General features: G+C 42.9%; 1 protein-coding gene across 1 annotated transcript; it reads left to right on the forward strand.

Annotated features, from left to right (window-relative positions):
- The first annotated feature begins 2,213 nt into the window (after positions 1-2,213).
- On the forward strand, positions 2,214-19,524 carry LOC306938360 (chemokine-like protein TAFA-1). The gene is made up of 6 exons (XM_079522494.1): positions 2,214-2,347; positions 5,698-5,880; positions 13,425-13,565; positions 14,451-14,575; positions 14,819-14,891; positions 17,817-19,524. The coding sequence occupies exons 2-5, from the start codon at positions 5,700-5,702 to the stop codon at positions 14,849-14,851; spliced, it is 480 nt and encodes a 159-aa protein (XP_079378620.1). The 5' UTR covers positions 2,214-2,347; positions 5,698-5,699; the 3' UTR covers positions 14,852-14,891; positions 17,817-19,524.
- Positions 19,525-19,729: the final 205 nt, after the last annotated feature.

Here is a 19,729-nt window from a genome sequence, read left to right on the forward strand (position 1 = left end):
GTAGAGCAGCCAGATGGCAACCGTGAGGTTCCCAGTTCGATCCTGGGCTCCACCAGAGTTAGTGTCGAAGTGTCCTTGAGCAAGACGCTGATCCCCTAATTGCTCCCGATGTGCAGGTTGCTGCCTTGCATGGTTTCCTCTGCCATCGGTGTATGAATGTGTGTGTGAATACGTGAATGCAATGCACAATCTATGTAAATGCACCATTTAGGAGAGGAGAGATGGGAGGACATGGGAGGAGACGAGAGATGGGAGGAGAGGAGAGGAGAGGAGAGGAGAGGGTTAATGCCTCAGTGAGAAAACCATCATATCACACTGTGTTTTGAATAACTTCTCCACAGGAAGGTGTTTCAGTCTTTAAGATATAAATGTGATTATTTCTTCATTTTGTTATTCTGGTGCCAGGTACAATTATAGCAGAAAGCACGGATGAGGTTTAACAGTCAAGAACATGAATGTTATATTGATTATTATATTATATTATGTATGAATGAATACATCTATGTTATTCATGTCCTCACTGTATTGCCTTATTCACTGCTATTATTTTTAATGTTGTGTTATGCCTTTAATTTTCTTTTTTCTTCATTGCTCTGTAAAGCAATATAAGCAAGGCAGCAAGCTATATCTTCATAATGAATACATAATAGTCTATATATGGCAAGACATTTTCTACAACATAAGCCAAGACATGTTTTAGAGCCTCTAGGTATGATGGGATGATGATCATTCATTCATAACATCTATAAATGTCATTTCATATTTTTAGACAAGAACCTTTTGTGATTTCGTATACAAGCATGGTGGGTTACGGCCAAACTAGACGCACACACATGCACGCACGCACGCACGCATGCACGCACGCACGCACAGTCACACACACACACACACACACACACACACACACACACACACACACACACACACACACACACACACACACACACACACACACACACACAGAACAACATGTTTTCAATTGACAGTTTTTTCTCCAACCCTGCAGTGAAAAAATATCAGTGAGTGTCTGTGTACTGTTCACACACACGCACGCACGCACGCACACACACACACACACAACCATGCACACACACGCACACAACCATGCAAGGCACCAACAATTAAGGGCTTCAGTTCAGTGTCTTGCTCAAGGACACCTGGAGCCAGGGGGATTTCAACCAGAGACATCCCAGAGTCCCAGCTCCCAGACCCCTCTCTCTCTCTCTCTCTCTCTCTCTCTCACTCTCTCTCCTAAACTATTAGAGAGTAGAGTTTAAAATGTCTGGACCAATGATTAATGTGTGTGTGTGTGTGTGTGTGTGTGTGTGTGTGTGTGTGTGTGTGTGTGTGTGTGTGTGTGTGTGTGTGTGTGCGTGCGTACGGTGCGTGCGTGCGTGCGTGCGTCACTCTAATGGTACCAGTGGTCCCAGGGGGTCCCCAAAAAGTCCAAACATCCTTGAGCAACGAACCACAGCCATGGAACACACACACGCAGCCATTAAACACATAAAGTAGGTTAATAAAGTCAAAGTCCTAATGTTGTTGTCTTTGGGAAAGGACACAACAACTCTAATTAGCTCTTTTATACAAGAGGGAATTCAGCACTTTAGAGAATAATTTTGTGAACTCAATGTTTATCAAACATTTAGATATTAGAATGAGTATGTGAACTCAATGTTTACACACACACACACACACACACACACACACACACACACACACACACACACACACACACACACACACACACACACACACAGAGAGAGAGCTCTATATAACAGACAAGTACACCGTTGCATACAGCTATCGTGTGTGCGTTAATGTGTGTTGCAGTGCACGCTGCAGGGCGCTGGAGGAGGAGATTCCACTTCAGTTAATTAAGGAGCAGCTCTGGTGCACGTGCGCCTCCCCCCCCCCCAACACACACACATACACACGCACACACGCACACGCACGCACGCACACACACACGCACGCACGCACGCACACACACACACACACACACACACACACGCCCGGTGAAGACGGAACTGAAACAGCAGCTGTTCTGCTGCTGTTTTCTGCTCCAGGGAACACATGATATTTCAACAACTACAACACGACATTCATTCAGTCATTCTGCTGCATTTCACCGCCGGACTGAAGCTTTTATTTATTTACGTGACATTTCAGATTTGGTTTCAGACATTCGGTGTTAAAGAACAGTGTTGAAGTGTTGAAGGAAGCAGAGGGATAGGGAGGAGAGAGTTTCATTTTGTTCAAATTCCTACTGGAGCAGCATGGAGTCACTGTGTTGACAGTTAAATTGCTACTATTTGTTTACTTCTGCTTGGACTGTCAGGTACAGGTAAGAGCTTTAACTGTGTTTCTGTTTACATTTTATTCATTTTATGTATGCCTGTCTATTTGTCTAGATAAATAATATAATTAAACTACAAATAATATCCTACTATTATAACAAACAATAAGAGCTTTAACTGTGTTTCTGTAGCTTCAACTAGTGTTTCTATCGGTGTTTTTGTGTCACATCTTTGAACCGTTTTAACTACTTGGACCCCAGACAGTGTGTCTGTCAGTCTTGTGTCTAGTATTCTGGTGGGAACGAACATGTATTGTATAGGCTAACTGTTTGGTAGGGTATTTTTTTCCCATTTGTACACACTCGGAGGAGAGTTAGTTTTTTCCATTTGTACACAGAGAGTTACAGACCTGTAATGGTCCATTTGGTTCCATTTGTTACACTCTCAGAGTTACAGAGCTGGTGGACATTTTGGTCAAAATTAAATTGTTGCCACGGACATACAAAATGACCGAACAATAATATTACAAGAAAGAAACACATAAAGAGCTAGCCCTGAAAGACCATAACAGGTCAAGCCATAACATAACCATCATAACACCAGTGAGACGCCTAAGGTCGCGTGCACGCATTCCACCTTGTTGACGACAGACTGCTGGGCGAGTGCTGGCGCTTTGGCATGGGGGGGTCAGATCAACATGGAATGAATTATGTACTGGCCATATAAGGAGCATGTCTTGAGTGTACAGGGTTTGATGAGGTCAGATCAACATATATGGAATGTCAGCAGTTAGAACAGGTCAGCTCTGGAGATCTAAGGGTGCAGGTAGCGGGGACATTCTCAAGTGTACAGGGTTTCATTCAGATTTTACGGGGGCCAGTTTCGAATTGCAGCCGTCTGTAGGTGCCCTTTGAGAGCGGTTTTGAAGGAGTCAAGGGATTCGCATGTCTTAATTACTGTAGGTAGGGCGTCCACATTTTGGTGGCATAGGAGCGAAAATAATTTAGTCCCTTGTTTGTGCCGAATCTGGGTTGCACATGGTTTGTTGCACTCCCTCTGGTGTTGTGGGTGTGGACTTTGTTAATATTAAGGAAGTATTTAGACAGCCTGGTACATTGGTATCTTGGTGGTGTATAGAATCTTGTGGACCAGACCCATTGCAAGATGCTGTACTCTGTCGTCGACCCTAAAGGCTCATACATAGTCTGGATTTTCGGTGGTTAGGTGACCACCGAACTACAACATGACGTCACGAGCCGCGGTGAAGAGCAAACCACCGCCACCGCTCCTGCCCTTCTCTCTGTTTTTACTTACCACCGATCAACGTTATTTCAGTTCCGGTGGTCAGTTCACCACCGGAGCGGTGGTCACCTCACCACCGAAAATCCAGACTATGAATGAGCCTTAAGCCATTCCAGCCTGTCAAAGTGGGAAGGGGTGGGGTGAGGTTGGGGGTTGAGGCCAAGTAGGAGTCTAACCAGTTTGTTTTGGGAAGTCTGGAGCCTTGTTTTAAGGGCCTTTGAGGTGCTGTGGTACCAAGGTGCATGCATAGTCGAAGAAACCTTGTACGAGGGCTCCTGTTAGGGTCTTCAAGGTGTTTTTGTTGACCAGTGAGGAGATCCTGTAAAGGAATCTTGTTCTTTGGTTGACTTTTTTGATTACGTTGGTGGCCATTTTATCACCGGAAAGATTAGCCTCCAGCATGGAACCTAGGTAGGTAATTTCATCTTTTTGTGTGATAATATTGTCACCCACTAAACCAAGAAACCACCTGCCTTGCTGAGATTACTATTTGATCCAAAGAGAATGGATTCAGTTTTTCCCAGGTGTAAAGATAGTTTGTTATCAGTGAGCCAGGTGCAGATTCTATCGAGTTCAGAGCTGAGGGTCTTTTCAACCTGCAGTTTATTCCTGTCCGAGACCATGCAGTGCTAAGTCATCTGCGAACAGGAACAAGTTGCAGTCACAGGCTGATGTCATGTCATGTCGTTTACATATATTAGGAACAGTAAAGGCCCTAGTATGCTTCCTTGTGGAATGCCACAGCTCACTGATGTGCTATCAAAAACAATTGCTTTTAGTTTGTTAACCAGTATGGAGTGGTTCACGATGTCAAAAGCCTTTTGGAGGTCCAGCATGACCATGCCACAGTATTTGCCAGCATTCACCTCGTGTTTGATGTGGTCGCTCAAATAGAGGAGGCATGTGTCAGTGGAGTGGGATTTTCTGAAGCCAGATTGGAACTCGTACATTAATTTATTTGTGGCAACTGGCAAGATACTTTTCAACCTGTTCATATAGACTATTTTCACTTTCGAGATGGAGCTTAGAATAGAAATAGGGCGGTAGTTGCCGGGGTCTAATTTACTCCCTTTCTTGTGCAGGGGGGTTACTTTGGCCAGTTCTTGGGGGACCTGTCCCTGTTTGATGGAGAGGTTTATATAAAGGTTATGGTTCTAAATTTGGCTTTAGAGTTGGATCATGTCTCCTTAGAGCAGCAGTCCCCAAACGTTTTTGTCCGTGCACCCCCTGTTACCTCCTGACCTAGCTGACGCACCCCCCAACGCTCAGTCTCCTTTCTCGGCCCCACCTCTTTCCCATTGTTTATATTGTGTTTAGGATCCAAGAGGGCCGCAGCACCAGGAGGGGGTGGGGCGGAGGTGAGCGGGCGGGGTCGACATATGCCCTTACTGGGCTGCATTCACGACACTTGCCTTGTGTCTGACACCTGACTTGTGTCTGAACACAGCTTTGATGGATGTTTTCTGCCCCCTTCCCCCCCCCCCCATCAAACAAAATGTTTGGTCAAACCATATGGGCTTCCATTGGAAATGCATTGGAGCGGCCATTAAACACAGACACAAGACGGACACAAGACAGGTGTCTTGAATGTGTGAACGCAGCCCAGTAAGGGCATATGTCGACCCCACCCGCTCACCTCCGCCCCACCCCCTCCTGGTGCTGTGGCCATCTTGGATACTAAACACAATATAAACAATTGGAGAGGGGTGGGGCCGAGAAAGGCCCTCATTATACCTTTTTTATATGATTATGGCAAATAATCACGGAATGTTACTGCACTGAGAGACACGCAGCTGCTGTATACTCCCGCAGCTGCTCTATACAGTACATCTCCTTACAACAGTGTTTTACTGGATTTTGCCGTTTGTGCTAAATAACACCATGCAACCACCATTACCCTTTTCATGTCACGCACCCCCTAGAGGGCGTTCACGCACCACAAAGGGTGCACGCAACACAGTTTGGGAACCACTGCCTTAGAGGATCCAGGCCCTTATGGATAGAGATAGAGTATGTTTATACTATAAGATACAACACAAACTAAGGTTGTGTGTTGATGCAGTGTGTATTTTGTGTTGGTGTTTGTTTGTTGCAGACATGTTGGGGGCGTGTCTTAGTGCTACAGACATGTTGGGGGCGTGGCTCAGTGTATCCATTGCAATCCAACTGTGTCAGGCCAGCCTCTATGACACCATCCAACAGCATCCAACCAGCATCCAGCATCCAACCATCCAACAGCATCCCGGGGCCAGGGCCGGACCAACCTCCATCCTGATAGGTCAGTCTGGCACGGACGCACGCACGCACGCACGCACGCACGCACGCACGCACGCACGCACGCAGTAATGTGGCGATCACATTACAAGAGCAGTCTCAGTGCTGTGGTGTGGTCGAAAACCTGACTGGAACATATATCAAGGCCATTGTTTAATGTTAAGAAGCTGTTCAGTTGTTGAAATACAGCAAAAGGAAGGAAAATTCATGGCAGGCTCTGGTGGATAATGTTCAGAGGCTACAGACGCAGGAGGATTGGTTAATCTGTCGACAGTTGCAGACAAAGCACATGGATTGGTTCTGTTTTTAGCAATGATGTCGGAGAAGAATGACCGCCTTGCATTTCTTCAGTTCCAAATGATGAACGTGAAGTCTCTCTTTATAGATGTCATAATGAATATAGAGATTTGTTTTATGCCATCTGTGTTCAGCTTTCCCACCTTCTCTCCTTTCTGTCTTTACCAGCACGTTATTTCTCAGATGAGATTGCAGCTTTTCTTACTGAAGACGACCTTTAACTTTAGAATTGAATTGAAAATGTTTTACAAGCTCGTTTCCTGGGCCTGAGGGCGGACGGGTGTGGAAGAGAAAGCCTGCATACATTTGTCACTGGCGGCTTCCGTGATGAATCCTTTTGTGATTATGTCTTTTTGAATATTTCCGTGCCGACCTTTAGCTTTCTTAGAACAGTGGTTCCCAAACATTTTCACGTCACGGACCCCCACATTGACACTAATTAGCCCGCGGACCCCCATTTGAAGAGATATGCCAGGGACCCCTATAAGAGAAGATTTTTACGGCTCTAGCAGTGATTCTCAACCCGTTGAATTTCAAGGACCCTACATGCATTAGTCTATGGACCCCTATTTAATGGCATTTATATCTCTGGGACCCCCAATTTATATTGTAAAATCAATGTTAATTTAACTCTGAGAGTGTACAAATGGAACCAAATATATTTGGTTCCATTTGTACACTCTCAGAGTTACAGACCCATAAGGGTCCATTTGGTTCCAAACTATCATTTAGCTGGGGACCCCCTGGAACTCCCTCAAGGACCCGGACCCCACTTTGGGAACCACCATCTTAGAAGATACAGAAATGATCAGATCACGCAGACTTGGCCAGAGCGACGTTGGATATGTCTAGGCCTTTGGAAAATGATCAGGTATAGAGTGTGTTCGCATGTTAACATCCACATTTTATAGTCAAAACCCTCCTAGCTCCACTTGAGCTGCATTTGTGATGATAATATAATATATAATATTGTTCAAGTATCTGACAATGTATAAAGTCAGAATACTGCTTCACCGTTGACTTTGGCACGGCGTGTGTGTGTGTGTGTGTGTGTGTGTGTGTGTGTGTGTGTGTGTGTGTGTGTGTGTGTGTGTGTGTGTGTGTGTGTGTGTGTGTGTGTGTGTGTGTGTGTGTGTGTGTGTGTGTGTGTGTGTGTGTGTGTGTGTGTGTGTGTGTGTGTGTGTGTTGGTGGATTGGTGGCAGCATTGAGGGTGACGGGTCATGAATTGATGCCAGCAGGTCAGCCTGGTAGAGCAGCAGTAAATCATTAAAGTTCAGCTTCCCCTCTAACCTGCCGCCATCAACACCCTGGAGTCTAACCTACCACCATCACCATCGGAAACTGAGATTAGAAAAGGTTCCCCAGCTTGTTGTTTGTATATAAGTATGGAGTGAGAATGGTGGCAGATTCCTTAGGAAGGAAATGAAAAAGAAAATCAGGAAATGAAGAAAACCTTATATTTCTTTGTGATGAGGCAACACTGCCTCATCAAAGTTGGTATTGTGAATTTATATATTGTATTTTCAGATACTTGCATGAGCGGGAGAGAGGGGTTGAAGTTAGCTGCTTTAAGGCCTATTGGGGTTGGAGTTAGCTGCTTTAAGGCCTATTCATACTCCAGTTTTGGGTGATAAGGTGACCACCGAAAACTACAAAATGATGTCACACCTTTAGCAGACAGACAATTTGAGGGTCCAATGGAGTTAGCTGGGGGCCGTTTTCTGGTTCCATCATTCCAGACCCCATTCATTTTTCGCAAAGAGATTTCCAATTTTGTTTTATAGCAATTATTTTAAGACTGGTAACACTTGCTATGCATCCCATGTTTATAACGCATATGAACACATATAGAAATTATAATCTTCTCATAACCATGTATAATTGTATTTATAAGTGCTCATACATAATCATAATACTTTATAACCTTAATCATAACACATTATAAACTTTATTATAATGACTTATAGTATCAAGTATTATAATACTTCATAACATGCTATGTATTCCATGTTTATAACACATTATAAAAAATATTATAAGACAATATAATTTTCTCAAACATTTATAATAAATGATTATAAATGTTAAATTTATAATCCCCTATCTAAGTATTGGACAGTATTAAGATGTTGATATTGATTTTGTATTCATCCTTAGCGCCCCAAATCACACCTTAGAAAGCATGAGTACTGTATATATTTCAAACACAAAGTATTTTTTGCCTGGGGGGGTCATATATATATATATATTTTGTTTTTCTATAATTTTTATCCCACGATTTTGCAACCCAGTTTTTTCACCCAGTGCCAATTATCTAATGTAATCCTGGGCGCTACACTTACTCTGCCAACCTGGGGGGGCAGCGGACTGACCTCATGCCTCCTTCTATGCATGAGGAGTCCAAGCTGCTTCTTTTCACCTGACAGGGGGGAATTTCCCTGGCCGGACGTAGCGCGTGGAAGGAACACGTTATTCCGACCAGTTCCTTTCCCCTCCATCAGGCGCCCCGGCTGGCCAGGGTGAGGTAGTTTTAGAGACCAGAATTACTGCATGTTTTTGTGAGGGTACCTACCCTAGGGGACACGGGGAGAACATGCAAACTCCACACAGAAAGGCCCTATGGGCACTGATGACGCACTGATGGAGGAGGGAACACGCACGCACGCACGCACGCACGCACGCACTGATGGAGGAGGGAACACGACCCCAGCACCCACAACGTCCCCAGCGGGAATCGAACCCAGGACCTTCTAGCTGTGAGGCGACAGCACTAGGATTGTTTTGTTGTGTTTTTCTTTTCCTTTCCTCCTGGCCTACTGTTTGAAATGTTTAAATTTTTTAACCAGGCTAGTTTTGCAGAGTTGAGTAGGGGTACTATTAATTGACACACTGTATAGCCTTTTAAGGCACTTGTGTACTGTGAAGTGAGGGGCGCTCTTATCGTCATACATGATCAATCATATATCACATTCCGTGCTCAGCCAATCAGCTGAGTACACTCCGTGCTCATACAGACAGACACACAAGGCTGTGCATAGGAAGGGCTAGCGCCCCTCAAAAATGGAGATACGAGGTTTCTGCTCCAAACTGTAGCAACAACTGTTAGGTTTGTTGAAAAGCATCCTGCACACCTGTGAGCTGAATAACACCACAGAGCCTCATTTGCATTTGTATTAGATTATAATTTATTCTTCCACTGGTTGTTGTGGTTTCCACATTTAGAGCCTGTTTCCTTGATCATGTGGTTGTTTGCTTTATAGCAGCACAGACATCAGAGTTAAGTCTGTTCTTTTACTAGCTACTAGCTAGTTTATTATTTTAATTGTGTTATTTTAATGTTTCATTATTTATTTTAAATAGATCAAAGGGGAAATGTGGGGCTTGTCTTCTGCAATTAAAATGAGTTGCAGTAAGAAGGACCGCTGGATCTTCATTGACTGCCAAGAACGTCTATAGACATCCTGTAACGAAGACTCTCACTTACATTCATATTAGCTGAACTGGGAGAGTGTTCGTTGGATATACAGTCTCCATATATGGGGATATCCCACTAGGACGCCAGGGCTATATGATATATAGCATGTCTAGTATGACAATCCCTATATTTGGGCCCGAGCCGACCTAGTGCTGATATCAGATAGATGCGGTAGAACCATATATGGATAGATCTAACTGGCTTAGTCATCATGACAAGCCTGGTCGTCGGAGCATACAGTATATAAAGGGTCGGCTTCAGGGAGAAGGCTGAAGTCAAAGCATCCTGGTTTAAGTTCTAACCAGACACCACTGCGGGGGTCCTAAGCTAAGTAATCAGCAATACAGCCTTGAGCTATTTTATATTTAAATCCAACGCTTCACTGCCAAAGACGTATATAGACGTTCAATGGTCTTTTCAGTGGTTTATGATGGGGTCGTGCTCTAACGCCCAACGTATGAATGGTTCTAGGTTGCTAGGCGACAGATGAAACCGGAAATGAACCAGAAGTGAACATTTGTAAATGTGATAATGTTGAGGCGGATGCCATCCACCTCAACGTTATCACATTTAGAAATTAACCAGAAGTGAACATTTGTAAATGTGAGATGGTTGAGGCCTTAGACTATAAATATAATAGAGACGTCACCAAGAGGAAACCCTGAGGCGAAATGGACATAGTGGCCGAATTTGGTGTTGCAGCTCGAGCCAGCGCTGGGCCGATGACTATCATTGTGCACGTTCATGTTATTGGGGCAATGACACGTGAACACTATGTTTCATACGTGAACGCGCGCAAATGGCGCAATGATAGTCAACGGCCAGCGCGTTCATGTGTTTGGCCCAATCCATCCCAGAATGCACTCTGTTCCTACCCGGAAGGAGGAGTGAAATCGCCTCATGCGCTTTTGAGCAACTTAATGCAAGTGGATGGGAGGAGAAATCCGGTGACGTCTCTATTAATATATACTCTAAGGTTGAGGCGGATGCCATCCACCTCAACGTTATCACCTTTAGAAAAATACATTTAACTCCCAGGTTGTGTTTTTGGTTAAAATAAGCTTAATTCAACGGCCAATAACTAAAGAAACGATGATCGCAGTTATAAAATGTATTTTCGTAGTGAAAGAAAAAATGCTTTCTTCGCCTGGAAAGGAGCCAGCTTTAGGTGGATTGGGCATCTGGTTAGGATGCCTCTCGAGCGTCTCCCTAGGAAGGTCCTCGATGCACGTCCCACTGGGAGGAGACCTCGGGGCAGACCAAGGCGCAGATGGAGAGATTACATCGACTCACTGGTCTTGGAACGCCTCGGGATCCCCCAGGAGGAAGTTACTAATGTTGCTCTGGAGAGGAATGTCTGGAGCTCTCTGGTGGAGCTGTTGCCCCCGCGACCCGCGGTTGAAGATGGATGGAAGAAAAAATATGATTACGCGCTCCTCCACACAGCGTTTGTTCACATCCGGTTCACATCTCGGGACCCGGTGGTACAGTTGGTAGCGTTGTCGCCTCACAGCTAGAAGGTCCAGGGTTCGAGTCCCGCTAGGGGCGTGGTCTCTCCTCTGTGTCATCAGTGCTCATACCCTAGGTGGGGTTGGTGAAAGGGCCTCTCTGTGTGGAGTTTGCATGTTCTCCTGGTACCCTCACAAAAAAAAAAGTAATCCAGGTCTCTATACTACCTCTCCATGGCCAGCCTGGGAGGCCATTCACTGTTATAAATGCAGATTTCATGTGTGGTAACTTGGGTCAAATTGATAAACTGCGTGAGCGGTTGAATAACGAGCTTGTCCATCGGGTGCAAACGTAGTCTTCTACCTCTTTCCTCCTACCTGCAGTCCTCCTGCTGCGTGTCTTCTTGTTTTATTGTTCCAAATAAATGATTCCATCCGAAAAGTCCTTAATTCAGCAACAGCTTCCAAGACGCTAACTGAAGTTGTGAAAATGTTAAAAAAAGAAAAGAAAAACATCCACATCCACCCATACGCACAGCTGGGCATACAGAGTTGACGACGACGCGTTGTCTCTCACTCTATCGCCTGTAGTCAATTAAACATCATTAAGCTTCCCAAAGTGTTTAACAAACTACACTACAACAGAAAGTGTAACATTTTGAATCCTTATACAGAGCTTAAAATGAACTGAAACAACCTAGGAGCAGTGAGTGACATGAGGCCTATACTTCTGTGTCTGAATGGGAAAATCTTATTTCTTTATTTGCTTTTTAATTGTCATAATAATAATATTATTATTATTATTATTATTATTATTATATATTTTATTTTGTACTTGCTTTAGGCCTGTCTGTGCATGGGCAGGGCCGGGCCAGGGCATCAGTATTATATTCATATAATTAGACTATATTGTGATTTTACATATTGTAATTGGCATAAGTTTGATATTGGCATAAGTGTTCTTTTTCTGTTTTTTGAGTGGTGCAACCACTCCTATAGACACCTATGTGTGTATGACCCTGTGTCCCTGTATCCGAGCACGGAAATAGCATAATTATTGTCACCACCAAGTGTCACTGTTGTGCAGCCTAACACACAGCCAGGGAGGAGAGCTTGTACAGTACAGCACAGTACAGTACAGTAGGCCTACAGTACAGTACAGTACAGTACAGTACAAAGTACCCTGAAAAAAAAGAAAAAATCTATTTCTCAGATAAAAAAATCGGTATCGGAAAAAAAGCTATATCGTGAGTATATCTTTATCGTGATAAACTAAATTATATATCGTGATATGAGATTTTGTCATATCGCCCAGCCCTACTGGGGATAAGCGGACTGCTCACTTTCCATGCATTGAAGGAAACCGGTGCTCAGTACAACAATACGCAGACCTGTAAGGGTCCATTTGTCCCGATACACTTGTTTTGTTTCCGATCCCGATAAAACAATTTCTGTGTAAGCCGATACCGATACCGATACCGAATACCGATACCAGAGAATAATATTTATAATAATATAAAAAGAAAAATATCTTATTTTGAAGTCCACCGACCGGGAATAGTGTTTATAGCTATCTAGCTATATATCTTGTGTTATGTTTATAGCAGACAAATGTGCACTTGCAGTTTGGGCAACTCCAAAGCAAACTCCACATGCCCCAACATTTTATTTACCTGCTATAGTGTCAACCCCTTACCCCTGTGTCGGATCTGTGGTTAGACTGGCATATTTGCCGATACTGATATGACCAAATAAGGGCCGATGCGATACTTTTCCGATACAGTATAGGGACATCTCTAACTTGTACTCTCTCTCTCTCTCTCTCTATGCACTGTATGGAGAGAGAGGTGAGTGACCGGTGGGCAGAGAGAGATAGGGAGAGATGAGTAATGAGGTGGTCAAAGGGTCTAGTAGCTTCAGTCCACTCCTACTCATTTAATTGGTCCCCTCATTTAAATATTCCCCTCAGAATAGGGATGCTGGGGTTCAAGTTGTTGAGGGGCGCTAGCCCCTCCTATATACAGCTTAAATGTTTGTTTTTAGTTAACATTTAAACGCCATTGACAATGGACAGAGTTTAATGTTTGTGTAGTCGCTAACACAAACATTAAATGCCATTAACAATAAAGAGAGTTGAATGTTTGTTTTGTCTGTGTTTGTTTTACATCACCATTACATCACCTAATCATAGCAACATGAGTTAGACATTAATATATTAGCGCCCCTCACTTCACACGGGTGTGCTTTCTTTTATATAAAAAGAGGTTCCTATCACACAAAGATTTGAGGACCCCATCAGATTAACATTCATGTTTCTGTTTCTTCAGAGGGAGGAACATGTGAGGTCATCGCTGCTCACAGATGCTGCAACAAGAATCGCATCGAGGAAAGATCGCAGACCGTTAAATGTTCCTGTCTGCCGGGAAAAGTGGCCGGAACGACCCGGAACCGACCGTCATGTGTAGATGGTGAGTAGATATGTAGACCCACCAGAAACGGATCTGTAGAGCCACCTGAAACAGATGTATAGACCCACCTGAAACAGATGCATAGAGTAGACCCACCTGAAACAGATGTATAGACCCACTAGAAACCGATGTATAGACCCACCTGAAACAGATGTATAGACCCACTAGAAACAGATGTATAGACCCACTAGAAACAGATGTATAGAGCCACCTGAAACAGATGCATAGAGTAGACCCACCTGAAACAGATGTATAGAGCCACCTGAAACAGATGCATAGAGTAGACCCACCTGAAACAGATGTATAGACCCACCTGAAACAGATGCATAGACCCACCTGAAACAGATGTATAGACCCACTAGAAACAGATGTATAGACCCACTAGAAACAGATGTATAGACCCACCAGAAACAGATGTATAGACCCACTAGAAACAGATGTATAGACCCACTAGAAACAGATGTATAGACCCACTAGAAACAGATGTATAGACCCACCAGAAACAGATCTGTAGAACCACCTGAAACAGATCTGTAGATCCATAGTAACACTTGTTCTTGTCTTCCTCCTAGCATTCATAGTAACACTTTTTCTCCTCGTCTTTGTCCTAGCTTCCATAGTGATCTTCACCGTGTCTTTGTCCTAGCATCCATAGTGATCTTCACCGTGTCTTTGTCCTAGCTTCCATAGTGATCTTCACCGTGTCTTTGTCCTAGCTTCCATAGTGATCTTCACCGTGTCTTTGTCCTAGCTTCCATAGTGATCTTCACCTTGACTTTGTCCTAGCATCCATAGTGATCTCCTTTTCTTTAACCCCTTAGCATCCATAGTGATCTCGTTGTCTTCAACCCCTTAGCATCCATAGTGATCTTCTCCTTGTCTTAGCATCCATAGTGATAGGGAGATGGTGGTGTGAGATGGAACCGTGTCTGGAGGACGAAGAATGCAAAACACTGCCCGACAACTCTGGATGGATGTGTTACCATGGCAACAAGATTACAACTACCAGGGTAAAACTGAACCTCTACTAACTCTGGATTAAAACTACCTCTAATCCAACCCAACCTATAACCTAGCTACCTAAACCCACCTATGCTCAGGTCGCTCAATATGAGAGTGAATACCAACAGAAACTTTGGGGGGGGGGGGGGGTACAATTCGTGCACGCTATACCTCATTGTAAAGGTGATTAATCAACGATAACAATAATGACAATAATAACAATAACACTAATAATAATGTTTCTCCTATAGAACTCGCAGCCCTTCACAACATCTACATATTGACCGTAAAGGTGACCAGCAGCAAGATGAGCTGGACTTACAGGTTAGTGGAAATTAACATAATAATGTATTATCATTATTAATGCGCTGGACTTACAGGTTAGTGGAAATGAAAAGAATCATTTATTATAATTATTGTTTATTATAGCAGTGACCAATAAAGCTCAATGAAGACTATAATTAATCGTCCATTTGTGCTCCAGCTCTATGGAATGCATGTGATAATAAAAACATTTAAAACATTGTTTTGATGCTCGTATTATCCTGTAGGAAGTTGTTTTTTAAGGGGTGCTAGCGCCTCCTATACACAGGTTTAATGTTTGTCTTTACTTGCGCAAGCAGAGCGCGCAAGTAATGTGGTTTGTCCGGAGCTTCGATGCGTATGGCGTGGTATTGATTTTGAGAGTGACGTAATGAAGATAATGTGACCGGGTCTGGCAAATAGGGCCTCATCTCGACCAGAGTAATTTTTCAGTTTTTTACAGATTATTAAAGTACATAATGTAAGCTTTCATATGATGTATCATTCAATGAAATTGGAAAATATTTGAAGGAGATATGACCATTTTAAAATGATTGTGCCGTTTTACCCAAAGCTGAGAAAATCCCCTTTGAATGTTCACAACATTTCAACAACAACACCTAGAGCTGGCTAGCCTACTTTGACTTATAAATGTATACATTTAATTTGACCAAATCAATAATCTGTTGGAATGAAAACTTTCTTCAACATTCAAGCTGTGTTAATATGGAGAAAAAAAAACGAAAATCACAAAAAAAACAATCAAGTTTATTTTAGATTTTCTGCCTTTTCATTATAGGCGAGATGAGGACCATTTTGCTAGACCTGGTCAGTTATACCCTGGCATTGGTACATATTATGTACATATTATGTACCAATGCCAGGGTATAACTGGCTCTCGATGGTGATGTAATAAAGATATGTTTCAGTGTCGGGTGGATTAAAGGTAATGCCTCTATGTATACATGTATGTAATCTGAAACATATCTTCATTACGTCACACTCAAAATCAATACCACGGCATACGCATAAAACAACCCAAGTGACCACAATATACTACTTTTCAACTTAAAAATTACATATATATACTACTTACATAATACATATACGAATAATTACCTACGTATAAAGAAAATGGATGCAGAAATATTAAGAAAGTTACTTGTTGATTACCTTGAACAAAATCCAACATTAAGCAATTAGTCACAAATCCAACTACAGATTACAGAAGTATTTTAGATCATTTATATTTTAACAAATATGAAAATACCAATACAAATATTGAAGTTAGAGACACCTATTACTCAGACCATGATTTAGTATTGATATCACTATAATCCAAAATTAAGTGAAATTAAAGCAAGGTTATTGAAGGTTTAAAATAAATAATATTATACTGATATACCTGATAATATATATTTATTTTCAACTGATATAGATTATTTTTCATCTGATATCCATATTTTATTTTTCTGTGGATCCTGGACACTTCACAACCGATGGGACTGTATTTCTTTTATAGATAGAAGCTTTTACCATACTTCAAAATACTATTTTTTTTTACCTCCAATGACTAGGTACGTAGCACATAGATAAACCTAATAACTCAATATTGAAACTAATATTAAACTATAATTATGAGAGCCCCGTCTTAGCTCTCGAGGAGTTGATCCCGTAGTTGAACCTGGTTGACGCGCTGTTCCAATACCATACTGTTTGTTCTGTGTGTCAGCACCAAGTTGTGATAACAAACACACAGGCAGCTCTTGTTGCTTTTGACACATTTATTTCCCTTCATGTGAGTACGGCATCAGTATCTGCGTGATTTCAAAATGAACAATAATCAGCATAGACACAAACAATGGATATTCTCTGACAAGCATTTCTCCACACAGCATTTGAAAGTGGTAACATACCTGCGGTCAAAACCATTTGCCCCTTCCGGGTCAATCCTCCCTCAATCCTCCCTCACCATACCCGTGAACTTGACACTTAAATGAACAACAGCGCCACCCCAAGGTTACATGAATGCGCTTGGCCTTGGTACTCATTTGGCCCTTACAATAATACTAAACTATAATAAATAAATAAACTATAATAAACTATAATACTAAACCAATATTTCACAGAGAGGCCGAGATTTGAAGGTTAGTAGCGGTCGACAGTACTTTGCGCTCTGCTTGCGCATTAGTAGGCCATTTATGGCCTATACACTCGACAGAGTGCAGTTCTAGTTAGCTCAATGTTTGTTTTGTAAACGCATTGACAATGAAGGGAAAATTTATGTCATAATGTGTCATTTACGTCATATTGTCTCTTTATTGTTAATGGCGTTTAATGTTTGTGTTTGCACCGTTTGTTTTACATCACCATCACCTAATCAACATGAGTTAGACTTTAATATATTAGTGCCCCTCACTTCACACGGGTGTGATTTCTTTTAGTTACGTTTAGTTTTAGTATGCTTGTTTATTGGGCCCGTAAAGAATGAAAGATTTTAGACGTGACCCAGACTACAGTATATCCATCATTCGGCCTGGGGGAAACAAAAATAAAGATTTCAGTCTATTTCTGCTCTGCTGGGTTTTCTCTGCTTACTAAATAAATGTTATATTCACTCATTGGAACGTAACGAAAGACATCCAAACGTACTTTACTTTTAAGGAGTAAATTACATCTTAGTGTGAAAACATGTCAAAATAACCTGTCAAAACTGAAAAACACATCAGGCTGATTTGGACTTTAGTCGTTTGCTGTGTCGCGCGCCTGAAAATAGCAGATGTACAGTACACGCTCACAGCACGTCTGACAATAGCAGATCTACAAGCTCACTGTGGCGTGTCGAGGCACAGTTGCTGTCGAGGCTTGTTGAGAAAACAGAAACAGCAGAGAGAACACCTGGTGATGACAAAACTATTTCTGTTTTTATTCACCTTCACTGTCAAGGAGGAAGGAACGGGAACGGCAGGAAAAACACCTGGATGTCTTCTAGAGGCACTTCCCTTCTCATTATGCGAAGAGGACAGATGTCTTCTTGTAATGAGGACAGACAGGACAGATGGCTATCTCACGTGACGATTTTGTAACCCCTATTTTTTTCACCTGGTGCCAAATGCCTAAGCTGTAATCCTGGGCGCTACTCTCCCCCTGCCAACCTGGGGAGAGCCCTGAACTGAGCTCATGCTTCCTTCAATGCACGAGGAGTGAGCAGCTTTTCATCACCTGACAGGGGGGAGTTTCCCCAGTTGGACGTAGCGTGTGGAAGGAACACGTTATTCCAACCAGTTCCTTTACCCTCCGTCAGGCGCCCTGACCAGGGGGAGGCAGTATAGAGACCAGGATTACTGCATGTTTTTTGTAAGGGTACCTACCATAGGGGACATGGGGAGAACATGCAAACACCACACAGAAAGGCCCTTTTGTCAACTCCACCTAGGGTATGGGCGCTGATGACGTGGAGGAGAGAACACGCTTCCAGTGCACACAGCGTCCCCGGCAGGAATCGAACCCAGGACCTTCTAGCTGTGAGGCGACAGTGCTAACGACTGCGCCCCCGAACAGATGTCTTCTTGAAGACAGACAGAGTAGTCTTCTGGTACACGTGGACGGTCTTACTTCATAACCAACGGACTGAAACACAGACATATAGGGCCTGATTCACTAAGCTGTTTACACCCATATGTTGGGTGTAACAGAATTTTCCAAACTTCCCATGTTAGTAGTCTAGAATAAGGCATTCTAATGACATACAGCAAGCTTTGTTCCCCTTTAAGTCTGCATCTGAGCAGACTTGAAAAGGAGCGTCCTTCTGCAAAATTGACAGACAAAAAAAAGATTACTGAATCAGACCACTAACGTGGGAAAATGTCAAATTCCTTTTACACCCAAAATATGGGTGTAAACAGCTTAGTGAATCGGGCCAATTATGTGGCATAATGGTGTATCCCCCAACATCCACCACTAGCGTAAGCTCTCTGTCTACCGAGCAATCTTCGTTTCCTACTCTTACCTATGGTCATAAAGTGTGGGTCATGACCGAAAGAATGAGGTTGCGGATATTAAGCGACCAAAATGAGTTTTCTCAGATTGATGGGTGGCTGGCATCTCCCTTAGAGATAGGGTGAGAAGTTCAGTCACATGAGAGAGACTCGGGAGTAGAGTTTCTGCTTCTTCGCTTGGAAAGGAGCCAGCGTAGGTGTTTCAGGCATCTGGTTAGGATGCCTCTCGGGCGTCTCCCTAGGGAGGTCCTCGATGCATGTTCCACTGGAAGGAGACCCCCAAGCAGACCAAGGATGAGTTCGTTCCAGTTGGTCAGAAGGTCCCCAGTTCATTAGAACAATAGGAACCATTCCTCTGTTCATGAGAACAATAGTATGTATGGTTCATCCTAACCATAACATGAAGGGCTGAACAAACTAGCTCTGGAGACCGATACCGACTTCCTATTGGTTGACCAACCTATGGGCCCTCCACCCCCCTCATTCCCTCCCCAGTAGAATGCAGCGGAGATCACTGACGTCACCACATTTGGAGTGACACCCCTCTGTTATTGGTTTACCAAAATACAAAGTTCACTCCCACTTCTCGGCTCGCTCAGGCTTTTATTTTTCTCCTTTGAAAACAAAACGCCTGTAGTTTCCGAGGCTACCCTAACCATAACCCATAACACGTTCTGTTTTACTAAACAGAAAGACTTACAATTTCATGTAAAAAAAAAAATGTAAGAAATGTACAAAGATGTGTTTTTACTATTGCTGATCGAGGAGAAGGGGGGTGGAGGGCATTTTGAGTCTTGATTCCTCAACCTTTTCTCGATTTGTATTGTATTGTTTTATTTATTTATTAGTATTTATTGTATT

The sequence above is a fragment of the Electrona antarctica genome (assembly GCF_951216825.1).
Source record: "Electrona antarctica genome assembly, chromosome: 2".
Lineage (NCBI taxonomy): Eukaryota > Metazoa > Chordata > Actinopteri > Myctophiformes > Myctophidae > Electrona > Electrona antarctica.

Coding starts and splice junctions, on each gene's coding strand:
- LOC306938360 (XM_079522494.1), top strand. CDS start 5,700: ATGTTGGGGGCGTGTCTTAGTGCTACAGACATGTTGGGGGCGTGGCTC. Junction 5,881..13,424: donor ACCAACCTCCATCCTGATAG/GTCAGTCTGGCA, acceptor CTGTTTCTTCAG/AGGGAGGAACATGTGAGGTC. Junction 14,576..14,818: donor ACAAGATTACAACTACCAGG/GTAAAACTGAAC, acceptor TTTCTCCTATAG/AACTCGCAGCCCTTCACAAC.